At 61.7% G+C, this 13,846-nt stretch overlaps 1 protein-coding gene across 1 annotated transcript; it reads left to right on the top strand.

The window, feature by feature from the left end:
- Positions 1–4,614: 4,614 nt before the first annotated feature.
- GRIN3B (glutamate ionotropic receptor NMDA type subunit 3B) lies at positions 4,615–13,785 on the top strand. Its single transcript, XM_081231491.1, is given in 13 exon segments — positions 4,615–4,899; positions 4,901–5,197; positions 6,872–7,464; positions 7,946–8,163; positions 8,166–8,986; positions 11,940–11,975; positions 11,977–12,030; positions 12,034–12,089; positions 12,179–12,294; positions 12,397–12,548; positions 12,880–13,044; positions 13,148–13,206; positions 13,377–13,785. Coding segments are annotated over 13 exon segments (3,099 nt in total). The 5' UTR covers positions 4,615–4,770; the 3' UTR covers positions 13,780–13,785.
- The last annotated feature ends 61 nt before the right edge of the window (positions 13,786–13,846 follow it).

The following is a 13,846-nucleotide window of genomic DNA, read 5'->3' as shown; positions in this document are numbered from 1 at the left end:
CCTCTCGGCCTCCTTGTGCCCACGCCGGGCTCAGGACCCTGATGGCGGGCCCTACCTCAGGGACCTCGCCGTAGCCATCACAGGGTCCGAGTTTCAGATCTAGCGTCGAGAAGCCTGGGTTCTCACCTCTTAACTCACCTGCTGCCCCAGTGCCTTTCCATGACCCAGAGGCCATGCCACCCGTGGGACAGGGCAGGGGCATTCTGGGAGCTGCAGGACAAGGTCCCCAGGGGCAGGAGTGACTCAAGGACAGCAGTGCAGTCACACTGGTCCCGTCCCCCCAACCTGGGTCAGGGCAGCTGGCTCTGGGGTGGCAGCCAATTCTGGGCCAGGGTCATGTTGACCAGAACCTTCTTGGTGTCGGGCTGGAGGGAGGCCAGGCCCCACCCCCACCCCCACTGCCCAGGGGAGACAGGGACACCGCCAGCTGGCACCCGGAGCCCAACCGAGAGGTGGGCCCTGAGGCTGCCCATGGAACCTTCCAGAAAGCTGCCCCCAAATGACAGTCTGCTTAATGGTCCAGAAAATCCACATGACTTAGCAGGTGCTATAATGACCTCGGCTGGGGGCCAGTGCCTGGTTCATGTCTTTAGCTAGTGGGCATCCCTGCTGGGGCTCTGCACCCACTCTCATGGCCCGCCTTGCCCAGGGAGCTGCCAGGGGAGGAGTCCTGCTGGCTGATAGGGTCCACATTGTAGGTGCAGCCCCTGGGCCCCTGGTGGATCCCAAAAAGTGAGGCAGGGTGGGGGTGGGAGCAGGTCACTAGGCAGCTTGTCAGAGCAGAGCTGGGGATCGGAGCTGCGCCCTCCTCCCCAGAGCACCCAGGGCTGTCTTCCTGTCTGCAGTCTGCGCCCAGTCCGTCCTCACCCCCTTGGTTTCCAGAGGGTCCGGAAGATGAGGAGAGGACCTCAGAATTTGGCTGAGATTCCCCTGGGGCCAAGGGCCACCTCACCTGCCCGGGTCCCACGTACCCGGGCCCCGCGTCCCCAGGCCCTGGCCCTGGTGAGGGTCCCTGGCAGCCCTGGTGCTGAGCCTGGGGCATGCTGCCCTCTGCCTGGGATACTGCCCCACGCCCCCAGCTGTCTGCACTCACCCCGTGATTCAGTGGCTTGGAAGGAGATGCCAGTTTTTGAGGTTCCGGTGTTGCTCTTTGTCTGGTGGAGTCCCAGGCAGGAGCTGGCAGGTGGCCAGGAGATGGGCTGGGGATCGGCCAATGTCTGGCAGCCACCTCCCGGGCTCTGGGTTTTTCCCTGGGGAGCAGGGGTATTGTTCTCATTGCCCTGGACCCTCAGCTGCTGCCTTGGGTCCTGGGGTTCCTCCTGGCTCATCTGCCACACCCATGGCTGGGGGTGAGGGTAGGCACCCCTGGGTGGGGTCCCCACCCCTGGGGCTGTCACTTTAATGACTCGGCCCTGAAGGGGGGTGCCTGGCTGGGCCTGGGAAGATCCTGCAGTTGACACGCAACTGTCTTTGCCCACACTGTCCCTGCCACCTGTCCTTGCGGGCCTGCAAGTTCTCTTGTCCCCCTTCCGCGGGCCGTGCCGAGGGAGTTCACAGGAGGTCAGCTGGCGGGAACTGGTTGCAGAGAAGGTCGCTGGTGGGCCATGAAGGCTGGAGCCCGTTTATTTCTCCCTGAAATGCCCACATGGCCCAGGCAAGCCACACCTGGCCCCCGAGGCTCCGTGTCATCTGTAAAAGGGAACGTACACCTCCTCCTCAGCCTGTGGGAAGCCTTCAGGAGCTGGTGTGCAGCTGAGCAGGTGTGTGACAGGCGCCAGGCACACGGCCAGCAATGCCGCTGTTATTGTCCTGTCTGTAAGAATCTGTAGAAGCACAATTTGATCCTGAATCCTGGGCCATCACTGCCAGAGGCGCAGGTGCAGGCAGCACCCAGCATTCACAGATGACTCCTGCGTGTGCGCTGAGTTTATGTGAACCGCAGTGACATACTGCCTCTCACCCACCAGGACAGCTGTTATTTAAGAAATAAAACGTGTCAGGAGGCGGTGGAGAAATCTGAGCCCTTGTGCACTGCTGGTGGGAAGGTGAAATGGTACAGACGCTGTGGCCAGTAGTCTGGAGAGTCATCAAAAAATTAAATGTGGAATAACCATATGCTCCAGCAATCCCCCTCCTGAGTGCATCCTCCAAAGAAATTAAAGCAAGAGACTTGAGATATTTGCACGCTCGTGTTCACAGCAGTGTGATTCACAACAACCAAAAGGTGGAGACAACCCAAGTGGCCATTGACAGGTGATAAACACAATGTGGTCCATTCACACAAGGGAATATTACTCAGCCTTAAAAAGGAAGGAAGTTCTGACACCTGCTGCCACAGGGTTGCACCTTGAGGACATGATGCTCAGTGAGAGAAGCCAGACACAGAACAGATACTGTGTGATTCCACTCATGGGGGTCCCTGGGGGAGTCACATCCACAGAGACAGGAAGTAGATGATGGGGGCTGGGGGAGGGGGTGGGGAGTCGGTTTCATGGGGACAGAGCTTCAGTTTGGGAAGATGAGAAAGTTCTAGAGGTGGTGGTGGGATGGTTGCACAACGTGAATGTGCTTAATGCCACCACTCTGTGCACTTAAAAATGATTAAAATGGTGAACTTTATATTATGTATATTTTACCACAATTAAGGAAAAAACCTTGCCTGTGTCCGCTTGTTTGATGTGCAGGGTAGCTGGTAGGTCAGAACTACTACTATTGAGCTTGTAAAGATGGGAGCTGAGGGATTTTCCTGGTGATCCAGTGGTTGAGACTCTGCCTTCCAATGCAGGGGGTGCAGGTTTGATCCCTGGTCGGGGAGCTAAGATCCCACGTGCCTTGGGGCCAAAAAAAACAAAACAAAAAATAGGAGCAATATTGTAACAAATTCAATAAAGACTTTAAAAATGGTCCACATCAAAAAAAAAAAAAAAAAGACTTGGAAAAAAAAGCTGGGAGCTGAGGCGCAGAAGCCAGGGCACCCAGCGCAGGTCATGCAAGTAGTGGGCCTTGGGGGAAGGTGAGGTGTAACAGCAGGACCCGAGATGGGGCGGCTTCTGGGGGTTCCCCCGTGAGTCCCAGGGGGGCCCAAGGCGCGCTCGGGTGCTCGCGTACCTACCAGAACCAGCAGCAAGTAATGTTTGTTGACTGACTGACTGCTGAGGGCCACATTAAGGTGAGGAGATATCCCCTCCCCAGGATGGGTCCGTTTCTGGGGACTCATGCTGGCATAGGGACCTTACCCCAGGGTGGGGTGAGGCCCAGGTGGTCCCTGAGGACACTTCTTAACCTGGCGCCTCACCCAGAACAGTGGCGGGGGTGGGGGTGGGGGCTCCCTGGTATGACCCTCCCTGTCCTGGGATGCCTGGCCAGGTGGCTGGATGAGGTGGCCTTGTCACCTGGAAGCCAGCCACCCAGTTCTCATTAGTCATCTCAAAATTCCATTCATGCTGCTGGTCGGTTCTTGCATTTTTCTTCATCTAATAGAGTTTGTCCGCTGCGTCTCTTAACACTGGCTCCAAAAGGAGATGGTTTCTTGTGCGTGAAAAAAATCAACTGAGTGTAGACGCGTTCCTTAGAGCTGGAATGTTCCATTCGCAGCTGCTGCCCTGTGCCCTGCGGGGTCTGGGGAGAAGACTGGCTTTCTCCACTCCCCCACCTGGGATGGGAGAATTCCATGCAGGGTGCTCCTGGGCCCTTATTTGACCTGTGGTTATTGAGAGCCTCCCACAGTCCAGGGCCACAAGAAAGTCTCCATGGCATTTGTCGTGGGGAGGCCCAGAGAATGTAGGAAGAGGCTGGGGGATTGGTAGGCAGCGGGGAGCTAAGGAAGGTTCCAGGGCAGCGGAGAGTGATGTAACCACGCGTCCTTGTCTGAGCAGTTGCTCAAAGCAACAAGCAATTATAGAGTGCCTACTGTGTGCAAGCATTGGAGACAGCAGTTAACGAGCCAGACCCGCCCCTGTCTCCCAGAGCTGGCCACTGAATAAAGCAAATAAAGGGACAAAAAGACGATGGCGTGTGATGGATTTCATGTAGGCAGGGATGACGGGGGTGTTCTGCATCTTTCTGGGTGACAAGCTAGGAAAGTTTTTCCGGCAGGGGCATTTGGCACTGGGTCTTGAAAGGTGAAGAGGAATTATCTGGCTCAAGTTGCTTTGCCCACAGCTGGAGGGCAGGAGACCTTCCCCACAGGTCCCCTTCAGACAAGTCTGCTTCAGTTTCCCTGGGGCGCCAACGATGGTACGGCACGTGGACGGGTTGGTCTGGGTAGACGCTGCTCCCTGGAGGAGGAGGGTGCAGCTGGGTGACTATGGACGCACACTGACCCCTTGTGGGCCTTAGTTTCCCTGACTGAGAAATGGGAACCGTTGCCAGGCTGGAGGGGGGATGAGGGAGGGATCCAGGGGTGAGTGTGGGCACCGGTCTTGATGCAAAATCCCTCCCTGCTGCTAACGTCGGCTTCCTCATCTGTAGAGTGGGCACAGAGCCAGGAGGAGCAGTGGTTCGATTCCACACCCCACCCCAACCCCCGCCTGCTGTGGCCATCTGAGCCTCAATTTCCCGCCCTGCGTAGTGGGACCCACGCCTCCCTAGTGGGGTGCCTGGCACTGGGGGACCGGGAGGGGGGAGGGCGGGCGCAGGTGGGCGGGCTCGGGGAGGGAGGGAGGCACCGGCCCGGCGGGGGCGGGGAGGGAGCGGCGGGGGCGGCTGAGATCCCGCCTCCCGTGGTGCGACCCGCGGCTCCGCCCCGCTGCGCCCTCTGGCAACTTTGGGATGGAGTTTGTGCGGGCGCTGTGGCTCGCCCAGGCGCTAGCGCTGGGGCCGGGGCCCGCCGGGGGCCACCCGCACCAGTGCGGCGTCCTGGCGCGCCTGGGGGGCTCGGTGCGCCTGGGCGCCCTCCTGACCCCGCGCGCCCGCCGCCCGCGCCCGCGCCCGCGCCGCCCGCGCCCGGGCCGCCCTGGCGCCGCGGCTGCCGCACAACCTGAGCCTGGAGCTGGTGGCCGCCGCGCCCCCCTCCCGCGACCCCGCCTCGCTGGCCCGCGGCCTATGCCAGGCGCTGGCGGCACCGGGCGTGGCGGCCGTGCTAGCCTTCCCCGAGGCGCGGCCCGAGCTGCTGCAGCTGCACTTCCTGGCGGCGGCCACCGAGACCCCCGTGCTCAGCGTGCTGCGGCGGGAGGCCCGCGCTCCCCTCGGCTCCCCGGTACGCGCGGACGCCGGGGTCAGGACGTGCGGGGACCCGGGGTCTGGATAAGAGAGACCCTGGGACGCTCTTGGAGCGCGGGGCCCGGGGGTCCGGATAGCTGAGTCCTTGGGACGCGCGGGCCTCTGAGTCTGGACTCTAAATGCAAGAGTCCGGATGCGGGGAGACTCGGAGTCCGGATGACAGAGGCCCAGGGACGGCCCTCGGGTTCGCGGAACCTGGACCCCTGAACCCCGGATGTCCCCGGAGATCAGGGACCCGGAATGGGAGGCGGGAGCCCAGGGGCGCAGGGACCTAGAGCCACGGAACCCCGCGGCTCGGGAACCCCGCGGGATACCTCTGGACCCCAGATGGCGGATCCCACAGGACACTTCCCTGGGCTTTGGCGATGGAATCCCACTAGGAGCGCGGCCCCCTTCCCCGGTCAGGTCAGAGGGCGCCTCCGGATTCCCACCAAGCAGGGCCTCGGGGCTGGGATGGAGAAGCGGGTCTCCCTGCTCGCTCTCCAGGGGCTGCAGTTTCAGGGGCTGCGGCTGGAGACTTTCCTCCTGCCAGGATCCTACCAGAGGCCCTCGAGGCCGAGGCTACCCACACCCCACAGCCTCCTTGATGGCCTTCTCGGGTCCCCAGGGCCACCCTGTCTCTCCTAAACCCTCCATCCTCCTGCACCCTCCTCCACCCTCCTCCACCCTGTTCTCATCCTTGGAGTTTATTCTCTTTTCTTAATTACACCCCCAGGCTGGAATTTGGGTCCGAATAAGTAGAGAATGGGACAAGGAGGAGAGAAGGGTGACTGGCAGAGCTCTGGGGACCCTGTTGTGCCCCAGGGAAAGAACCCCCTCCCAGGGCCAGCAAGGAGGGGCCCAACGCTGGGACATGGGGTCTGGAAGGCGGCCTGCCTCTCTCCAAACCCACCTTGAAGCCCCCTCAGGCCTTCCTTCTCCTGAGGGCGGGGAGACCCTGACCCTAGAGGAGGCCTGGGTCTCATTAACCCCCTCTGTCTTTGACCCCCTCCTGGTGGGAGAGATGCAGGATCCAAATCCATGCCTGTGGCGCCCTCTGCAGCCGGATCCAGGAACTGCACCCTCTGCAGTTGGACCTGTCAGGCTTTGGGCGGGTACTACTGGCTTGCCCTGCTGCCCCGCGGGAGACTGAGCAGCAGCACCCAGCCTTTCCCCCTTCACTCAGCACCCTGCCCCCACCCGGACAACACCCTGCCTACATTAGGTGTCTGGCAAAGCTCTCTCGTCCCTCCCATGCTCAAAGCAAACTCAGGAGAACTTTCTGGGTCCCTGAGCACGAAGGGGGTCCCCTCAGTCCCTAGCTTGCCTCGTAAGTCTGAATAGAGGTGGGGTAGTGGAGCTGGGTTTTGAAGGATGTGTAGAAGTTGGCTGTCATAGATGGGAAAAGGTATTCCACCTGGGGAATGCAAAAAGCCTCAGGGTGACTGGAGCCAAGAGAACAGGCCCTGAATGTCAGGCCAGGGCCGGGCTTTGTGCTGATGGCGATGGGGAGCCACAGAAGGCGTTAGAGCAGGTGTGGGACTGGGAAGAAGCAAGCACGAGGTCCAGTTATCAAGGTGTCGTGTGTTTATTGAACATGTACAGATGGGGTGGGAAGAGTGTGGTGGGACACTGAGTTTGCCAGCCCTAACTGTGACCACCCCTCTGCCAGAACCCCTTCCACCTGCAGCTGGACTGGGCCAGCCCCCTGGAGACTCTGCTGGACGTTCTGGTGTCCGTGCTGCAGGCGCACAGCTGGGAGGACGTTGGCCTGGTGCTCTGCCGCGCGCGGGACCCTGGCGGCCTTGTGAACCTGTGGACAAGCTGGGCGGGCCGAGCTCCAAAGCTCGTGCTGGACCTGAGCCAGCCGGACCCGAGCGATGCAGGGCTGCGGGCCCACCTGGCCCCACTGGGGGTGCCCGTGGGGGGAACGGCCCCAGTCCTCGTGGCCGTACTCCTGGGTTGCAACGAGGCCGGCGCCCGGCAGGTGCTGCAGGCCGCGCCCCCCGGGCCCCGCTGGCTGCTGGGCACACCGCTGCCCGCTGAGGCACTCCCCACCGAGGGCCTGCCGCCTGGGCTGCTGGCGTTGGGCGAGGTCTCTCGGCCCCCGCTGGAAGCCGCCATCCATGACGCGGTGGAACTAGTGGCCCGCGCGCTGGGCAGCGCGGCCCGCATGCAGCCGGAGCGTGCCCTCCTCCCCGCCACGGTCAACTGCAATGACCTGCCACTGCCCAGGCCCGAGTCCTCCGGCCGCCTCTTGGCACGGTGAGCGGGGACCCTGCTGCAGGAAGCCGCGTCTGCCAGTGCGGCGTGAGAGGCAACATTATCAGGCATTTGCTGTATGCCAGGCGCTGTGTCCATCTTGGGTGGAAGCAGAGCCCAAGAAGGAAATTCTGCTGGCGGGCGGGCGTGCGTGCGTGCGTGCGTGTGTGTGTGTGTGTGTGTGTGTGGCTTTGGGAGAAGCGGGAAGGGAGGGAAAGGAACAGGTGAGGCTCTGCCTGACCCGGGGAGCCCTGGAGCGGGGGCAGCACCCCGCAGCAAGAAGGCCCCACCTGAGCCTCTCAACTGGGCTTTGGGCTGGGCCGTCGCCCCAGCCCCCAGGGCGTGGGTACCCCGGCTGGGAAGGGGATCTGGGGTGGGGAGTACAGCAGCATCCCCCGTGGCCCGGTGTGTCTGAGGCGGGGCGATAGGTCTCACCTAGGGAGAGGGAGCCCTCCGCCGCCCTGATGCCGCCCACCCCCACCAGGTTCCTTGCCAACACGTCCTTCCGGGGCCACACGGGGCCGGTGTGGGTGACTGGCTCCTCGCAGGTGCACATCTCCCGGCGCTTCCGCGTGTGGAGCCTCCGCCGGGACCTGCTGGGCGCCCCGGCCTGGGCCACGCTGGGCTGGTGGCAGGACGGGCGGCTGGAGTCAGAGGCGGGGGGCGTGGCCGGGCGGGCCCCGCCCCCGCCGGGCGCCCGGGCGCCCGGGCGCCGCCCAAGCTGCGCGTGGTGACGCTGGTGGAGCACCCGTTCGTGTTCGCTCGCGAGCCGGACGAGGACGGTCGGTGCCCGGCGGGGCAGCTGTGCCTGGCCCCCGGCACCAACGACTCGGCCGCCCTGGACGCGCTCTTCGCCGCGCTGGCCGACGGCTCGGCGCCCCACACGCTGCTCAGGTGCTGCTACGGCTACTGCATCGATCTGCTGGAGCGCCTGGCGGAGGACGCGCCCTTCGACTTCGAGCTGTACATCGTGGGCGACGGCAAGTACGGCGCGCTGCGCGACGACCGCTGGACCGGCCTGGTGGGCGACCTGCTGGCCGGCCGGGCGCACATGGCCGTCACCAGCTTCAGCATCAACTCAGCCCGCTCGCAGGTGGTGGACTTCACCAGCCCCTTCTTCTCCACCAGCCTGGGCATCATGGTGCGCGCGCGGGACACGGCGTCGCCCATCGGCGCCTTCACGTGGCCGCTGCACTGGTCCATGTGGCTGGGCGTCTTCACCGCGCTGCACCTGACTGCGCTCTTCCTCACCCTCTACGAGTGGCGCAGCCCCTTCGGCCTTACGCCCCGCGGCCGCAACCGGGGCACCGTGTTCTCCTACTCCTCCGCCCTCAACCTCTGCTACGCAATCCTCTTTGGACGCACAGTGTCCAGTAAGACGCCCAAGTGCCCCACGGGCCGCCTCCTCATGAACCTGTGGGCCATCTTCTGCCTGCTCGTGCTGTCCAGCTACACGGCCAACCTGGCCGCCGTCATGGTCGGGGACAAGACTTTTGAGGAGCTGTCGGGGATCCACGACCCTAAGGTGTGTAGCCGTGGGGTTTCAGGGGTCAGAGCCTGGAGGTCACCCCCGCCCCCAGTCCCCACCCAGTAGAGGGCGGCCATCTGCTCCCACAAACTCATGTTGAACCCAGCTGGGACAAAACAGGCGAGGCTGCTGGTGAGAATCAAGACAGAGAAAGTAGATGGTGTGTGAATTGGTGATAAAGTTCCAGGGAGGAAAATTAGACAGGGTGGGGACACAGGGAGCACTGGGGAGGGATGATTTCTCAAATGGGGGTCAGGAATTCCTCTGGGAGAGGTGATAGGTGAGGGACTTTTATGTAGATATCAGGGAGGAATATGGTAAGCAGAGGAGGCAGCCTGTGCAAAGGCCCTGGGACAGGATTGTGCTTGGCAGGTTGGAGGAACAGCAAGGAGGCCTGTGTGTGGCTGGAGCGGAGTGAGTGAGGTGGAGAGGGGGGAGGGGAGAGCAGGGATGGGGAGGAAGCAGGTCATGCAGGGCCTGCACATTTGGGAGGACCTGGGCCTCCACAGAAGCTCCATTTAGACAGAACTTTCACCAGGAGTCCTGCAGGGCTGTGGGCAGAGCAGGGCATGGCCCAGCCTACATATTTTTCTCTTTTAATGAAAAAATTTTAATATTCTGGAGTAGGGAGCAAGGCCCATGATGAATGAACCCATTGCTCGGCTCCAAAGTCAACTCCTGACCAGTTTCATCCATGCACCAGCCATAGCCGCTGGATTACCATGAGGGAAATCCCAGGCCTCCTATCATTTTGTCATGAGTATTCTGGGAACTTAGATATCAGGCAGCCATTTTTCTCAGTTGTCTTTTTTTTTTTTTTTTCACGGTTTGTTTGAATCTGGATCCAAAATGTACAGACCCAGAGGAAGGTAGAAACCTCCTTGTTACCAACCCAAACTTGGGTCCACTCACCTGCAGGCAGTAAAGCCAATCTACTGACACAGGGTCCTGGTGAAGGAAAGCGCAGTGTTTATTGCAGACGCTAAGCAAGGAGTCTGCGCAGCTAGTGCTTAAGACCTAAACTCCTGGATGGCTTTCAGGGAAAGGTTTATTTTTGTTTGTTTGTTTTTTAATTTTTATTTAAGTATTGGGGAAAGGTTTTTAAAGAGAGGGTGAGGGAGGGGGGTTGTGGAGTGTGTGCTTAGCTCCTGGATGTTCTGACTGGTTGGTGGTGAAGAAATTGGGAGTCAACATCATCAGCCTTCTGGTTCCAATCAGTCTGGGGTCTATGTGCTTGTGGGCAGCATGCAGTTAACTTCTTCCACCTGGTGGGGGTTTCAGTATCTGCAAAAGAGCTCAAAGGATCTGGCTCAAATTTTTTTTTTTTTTTTTTTTTGCCATGCCTGCATGGCATGCAGGATCTCAGTTCCCTAACCAGGGATTGAACCCATGTCCCCTGCAGTGGAAGCACTGAGTCTTACCCACTGGACTGCCAGAGAAGTTCACTGGCTCAGAATATTATCTACAGCCCTTGAGAAGGAATTAAAAGTCCTTGACTTTAATGGCTAAACTATTATTATTATTTTGTCTTGTTTGACTGTTTTCCTTTGTTTCTGCATTTTCTCACTTCTCTGATTAAATTTATTCTTTGGAACTCGGGGAAGGCCTAGGAGACTAAAGTTTTTCTACAGACAAGAGGCAGGCAGAGGACCGGGTGGGGGTCTGTCCTGGGAAGGCCCCATGGGGCCATCTTGACATTCCATCTTTTTGTTCACTAGAGATTTGTTTGTTGGAGAAGTTGTTTTTTCTCCTGCAGCATCTCCCAGTGTTTGGATCTAGCTGCTCCCGTCCCCTGCTGCTCCCCCACCCCAGTGTCCTCTGTTAAACCAGTAATGAGACCTAGATGCTTGCTGTCCCGTGGGCCAGCCACTCTCCACATGTGGCTACTTTTTTTAAATAATTTTTTTTAATAATTTTTTTTTTTTGGCTCTATTGTGTCTTCGTTTCTGCGTGCAGACTTTCTCTAGTTGCGGCATGCAGGCTTCTCATTGCGGTGGCTTCTCTTGTTGCAGAACATAGGCTCTAGGCGTGCGGGCTCCTTAGTTGTGGTGCACGGGCTTAGTTGCTCCCCGGCATGTGGGATAGAACCCGTGTCCACTGCATTGGCAGGTGGATTCTTAACCAATGCACCACCAGGGAAGTCCCGTGGCTACTTTTTAAATTGATTTAATTGAAAGCACTCAACAGCCACTTGAGAACAGCACAGGTGTAGAGCATTTCCTTCCCCAGAAAGTTCTAGATGGCCCTGCTTGCCTCAGGTCTGGCTTTTCGGAAGTGCTGTAGCCCCGACAAGGAGGCCCTGGTCGGGCGGCCTCAGCAGCCACTCATGCTTTGCTTTAGGGAGGTTGCACAAACAGTGGGCGGGCCCGGAGAGCCCAGGGCTGAGGGGGCAGCGCTGGTGCAGGAGGAATGGGGGATGGGGGCCTTGGGTGGGGGCTGCGGAGGGGCGAGCACCGGGCAGGTCCAGGGTGTCCGGAGGGCAGCAGGATCTGCAGGTGGACGGGACGTGGAGATGAGAGACGCAGAGGCGGGAAGAGGAGGGAGAGCGACTGCGGTGGGAAGGTGTGGGGTGGCTCGGGAGTGGGTCTTGGACGCGGTGAGCTTGCGGTTCCCGGGGGACCCTAAGGAGAGACGCAGCGGGTGCGGCGGAGGCGGAAGTGTGGAGTTCAGGGCCTGGAGATGGACGTGCGGGTTTTAGAACATTTTCAACTGGGCGGTCCTGCCCCCAGGGGACACTGGGCCATATCCTGGCACATCTGTGGTTGTCAGACTAGGGTAGGGGGCTCCTGGCATCTAGGGGGTGGGGCCAGGGATGCTGTTCCACACCCCACGGAGCCCAGGACGGCCCCCCAGAGATGACGCTCCGGGCTGGCAGACGGAACGGGGGTCGGGGAGAGCCGGGCCGGGATCAAGGCCCCCCCACAGGCACTGACCGGGCGCTGGCCCGCAGCTGCACCACCCGTCCCAGGGCTTCCGCTTCGGCACGCACCGTGTGGGAAAGCAGCGCTGAGGCCTACATCAAGAAGAGCTTCCCGGAGATGTAAGCACACGTGCGGCGCCACAGTGCGCCCACCACGCCCCAGGGCGTCGCCATGCTGACGTGAGGGGGGCGCGCGGGGCGGGGCGGGGGGCGGGGCCAGGCGGGCGGGGATGCTCACCCCGTCCCCGTCCCGTCCCCATCCCGGGCAGAAGCGACCCCCCCAAGCTCAACGCCTTCATCATGGACAAGTCGCTCCTGGACTACGAGGTGTCCATCGACGCGGACCGTAGACTGCTGACCGTGGGCAAGCCTTTCGCCATCGAGGGTGAGCGGCCCCCGGGACCAGTGATCTGCGGGCTCCAGGCGGGCACAGCTCCTGTGGGTCTGCGTCCAGCCCGGTCCCAACCCAACGCTGGGCCTCCCCCAGGCTATGGCATCGGACTGCCCCGGAATTCGCGGCTCACCTCCAACCTGTCCGAGTTCATCAGCCGCTACAAGTCCTCCGGCTTCATCGACCTGCTGCACGACAAGTGGTACAAGATGGTGCCTTGTGGCAAGCGGGTCTTCGCCGTTACAGAGGTAGGGCAGGCCCGGGACGCAGGGAGGGGTAGGCGTGGGGGGCTCTGAGCCTCTGTGGTCCTTCACCAAGGTGACCAACCCCTGCTCGTTCCCAAGACTGTGTGTTTGCCTGCTTTTCTGCACCCTATTCATCCTCCAAAACCCCAGTTCCAGTGGCTTTTCTTCCATGACACCTCACCTCTGAAAATGGAGCCCTAGCCTTCCAATCCGGCTCCACAGCCCCAGGCCCTTCTCTCTGGCCCAACTTCTGCCCCCACCCCTGTCCAAGACCAGGGCTCCCCAAGGGTCTGCCATGACCAGGAGGGGTTTTGTGCCTGCGTCCTGCCCGCAGACCCTCCACATGGGCATCTACCACTTCTCGGGACTCTTCGTGCTGCTCTGCCTGGGCCTGGGCAGTGCTCTGCTCAGCTCGCTGGGTGAGCACGTCTTCTACCGCCTGGCGCTGCCGCGCATGCGAAGGGGCAACAAGCTGCAGTACTGGCTGCACACGAGCCAGGTGAGGAGTGGGTGCTGGGGGGTGGAGGGAGGGGGGCGCCGTCCGCATGCAGGACGGCCTGCTGCTGACCCGACCCCGATGCGACTTCTGTCTTGGCTCCTAGAGAATCCATCGCGCCCTCAACACGGAGCCGCCCGACGGGCAGGAGGAGCCGGAGCCGAGGTAAGGAGCCCTGGGGGCCGCTCTCCACCCCAGCAACTCCCATCCCCGCCCTCCAGCCGACCAATGGATCCACACCTCCTGCCACCCACGGCCTCCTCAGGGACCCTGACCCTAAAGGGCAGAGTGGGACTGTGGATAGGACGCGGCTGCCCAGCCCCATCCATCCCCAGGGGTCCCGAGCAGCCGCAGCAGGACACTCTGGCCGCCCCCGCGGGCCCAGGGGGCTGGACACGGGTGCGCCGGGCCTCGTTGAGGGAGCGTCGCGCGCACTTCCTGCTGGAGCCGGCCGCTCCCGTTGAGGATGACCTGGACGCGGATGCGGGTGCGGCCGGGCCGCCCGGGGGCTCCGTCTGGCTCTGCTCCAACGGCCGCCCGCCCGTCGAGTTGTTCTCTGGCGCCCCGCGCCCCGGTGAGCTGGAGCAGCTGGAGCAGCGCATCGCAGGCGCACGCGAGAGGCTCCGCCAGGCGCTGGTGCGGCGCGGTCAGCTCCTCGCCCAGCTCGGGGACAGCGCCCACGACGGGCCGTGTAGCCGCCTCCAGCCCTCCGAGGAAGCACCCGTCGCTGCCCGCTAACGCAGGACCAGGCTCTCCTCCACCTGCAGCGGGGGCTCCGAGGGGCCCGGCCGGGCCACTGGGTCGA

Source organism: Mesoplodon bidens (assembly GCF_964165515.1).
Source record: "Mesoplodon bidens genome assembly, chromosome: 4".
In the NCBI taxonomy this organism is placed as follows: domain Eukaryota; kingdom Metazoa; phylum Chordata; class Mammalia; order Artiodactyla; family Ziphiidae; genus Mesoplodon; species Mesoplodon bidens.
The sequence above is the reverse complement of the archived record's forward strand: the minus strand, read 5'-3'. Positions and strand labels throughout refer to the sequence as shown.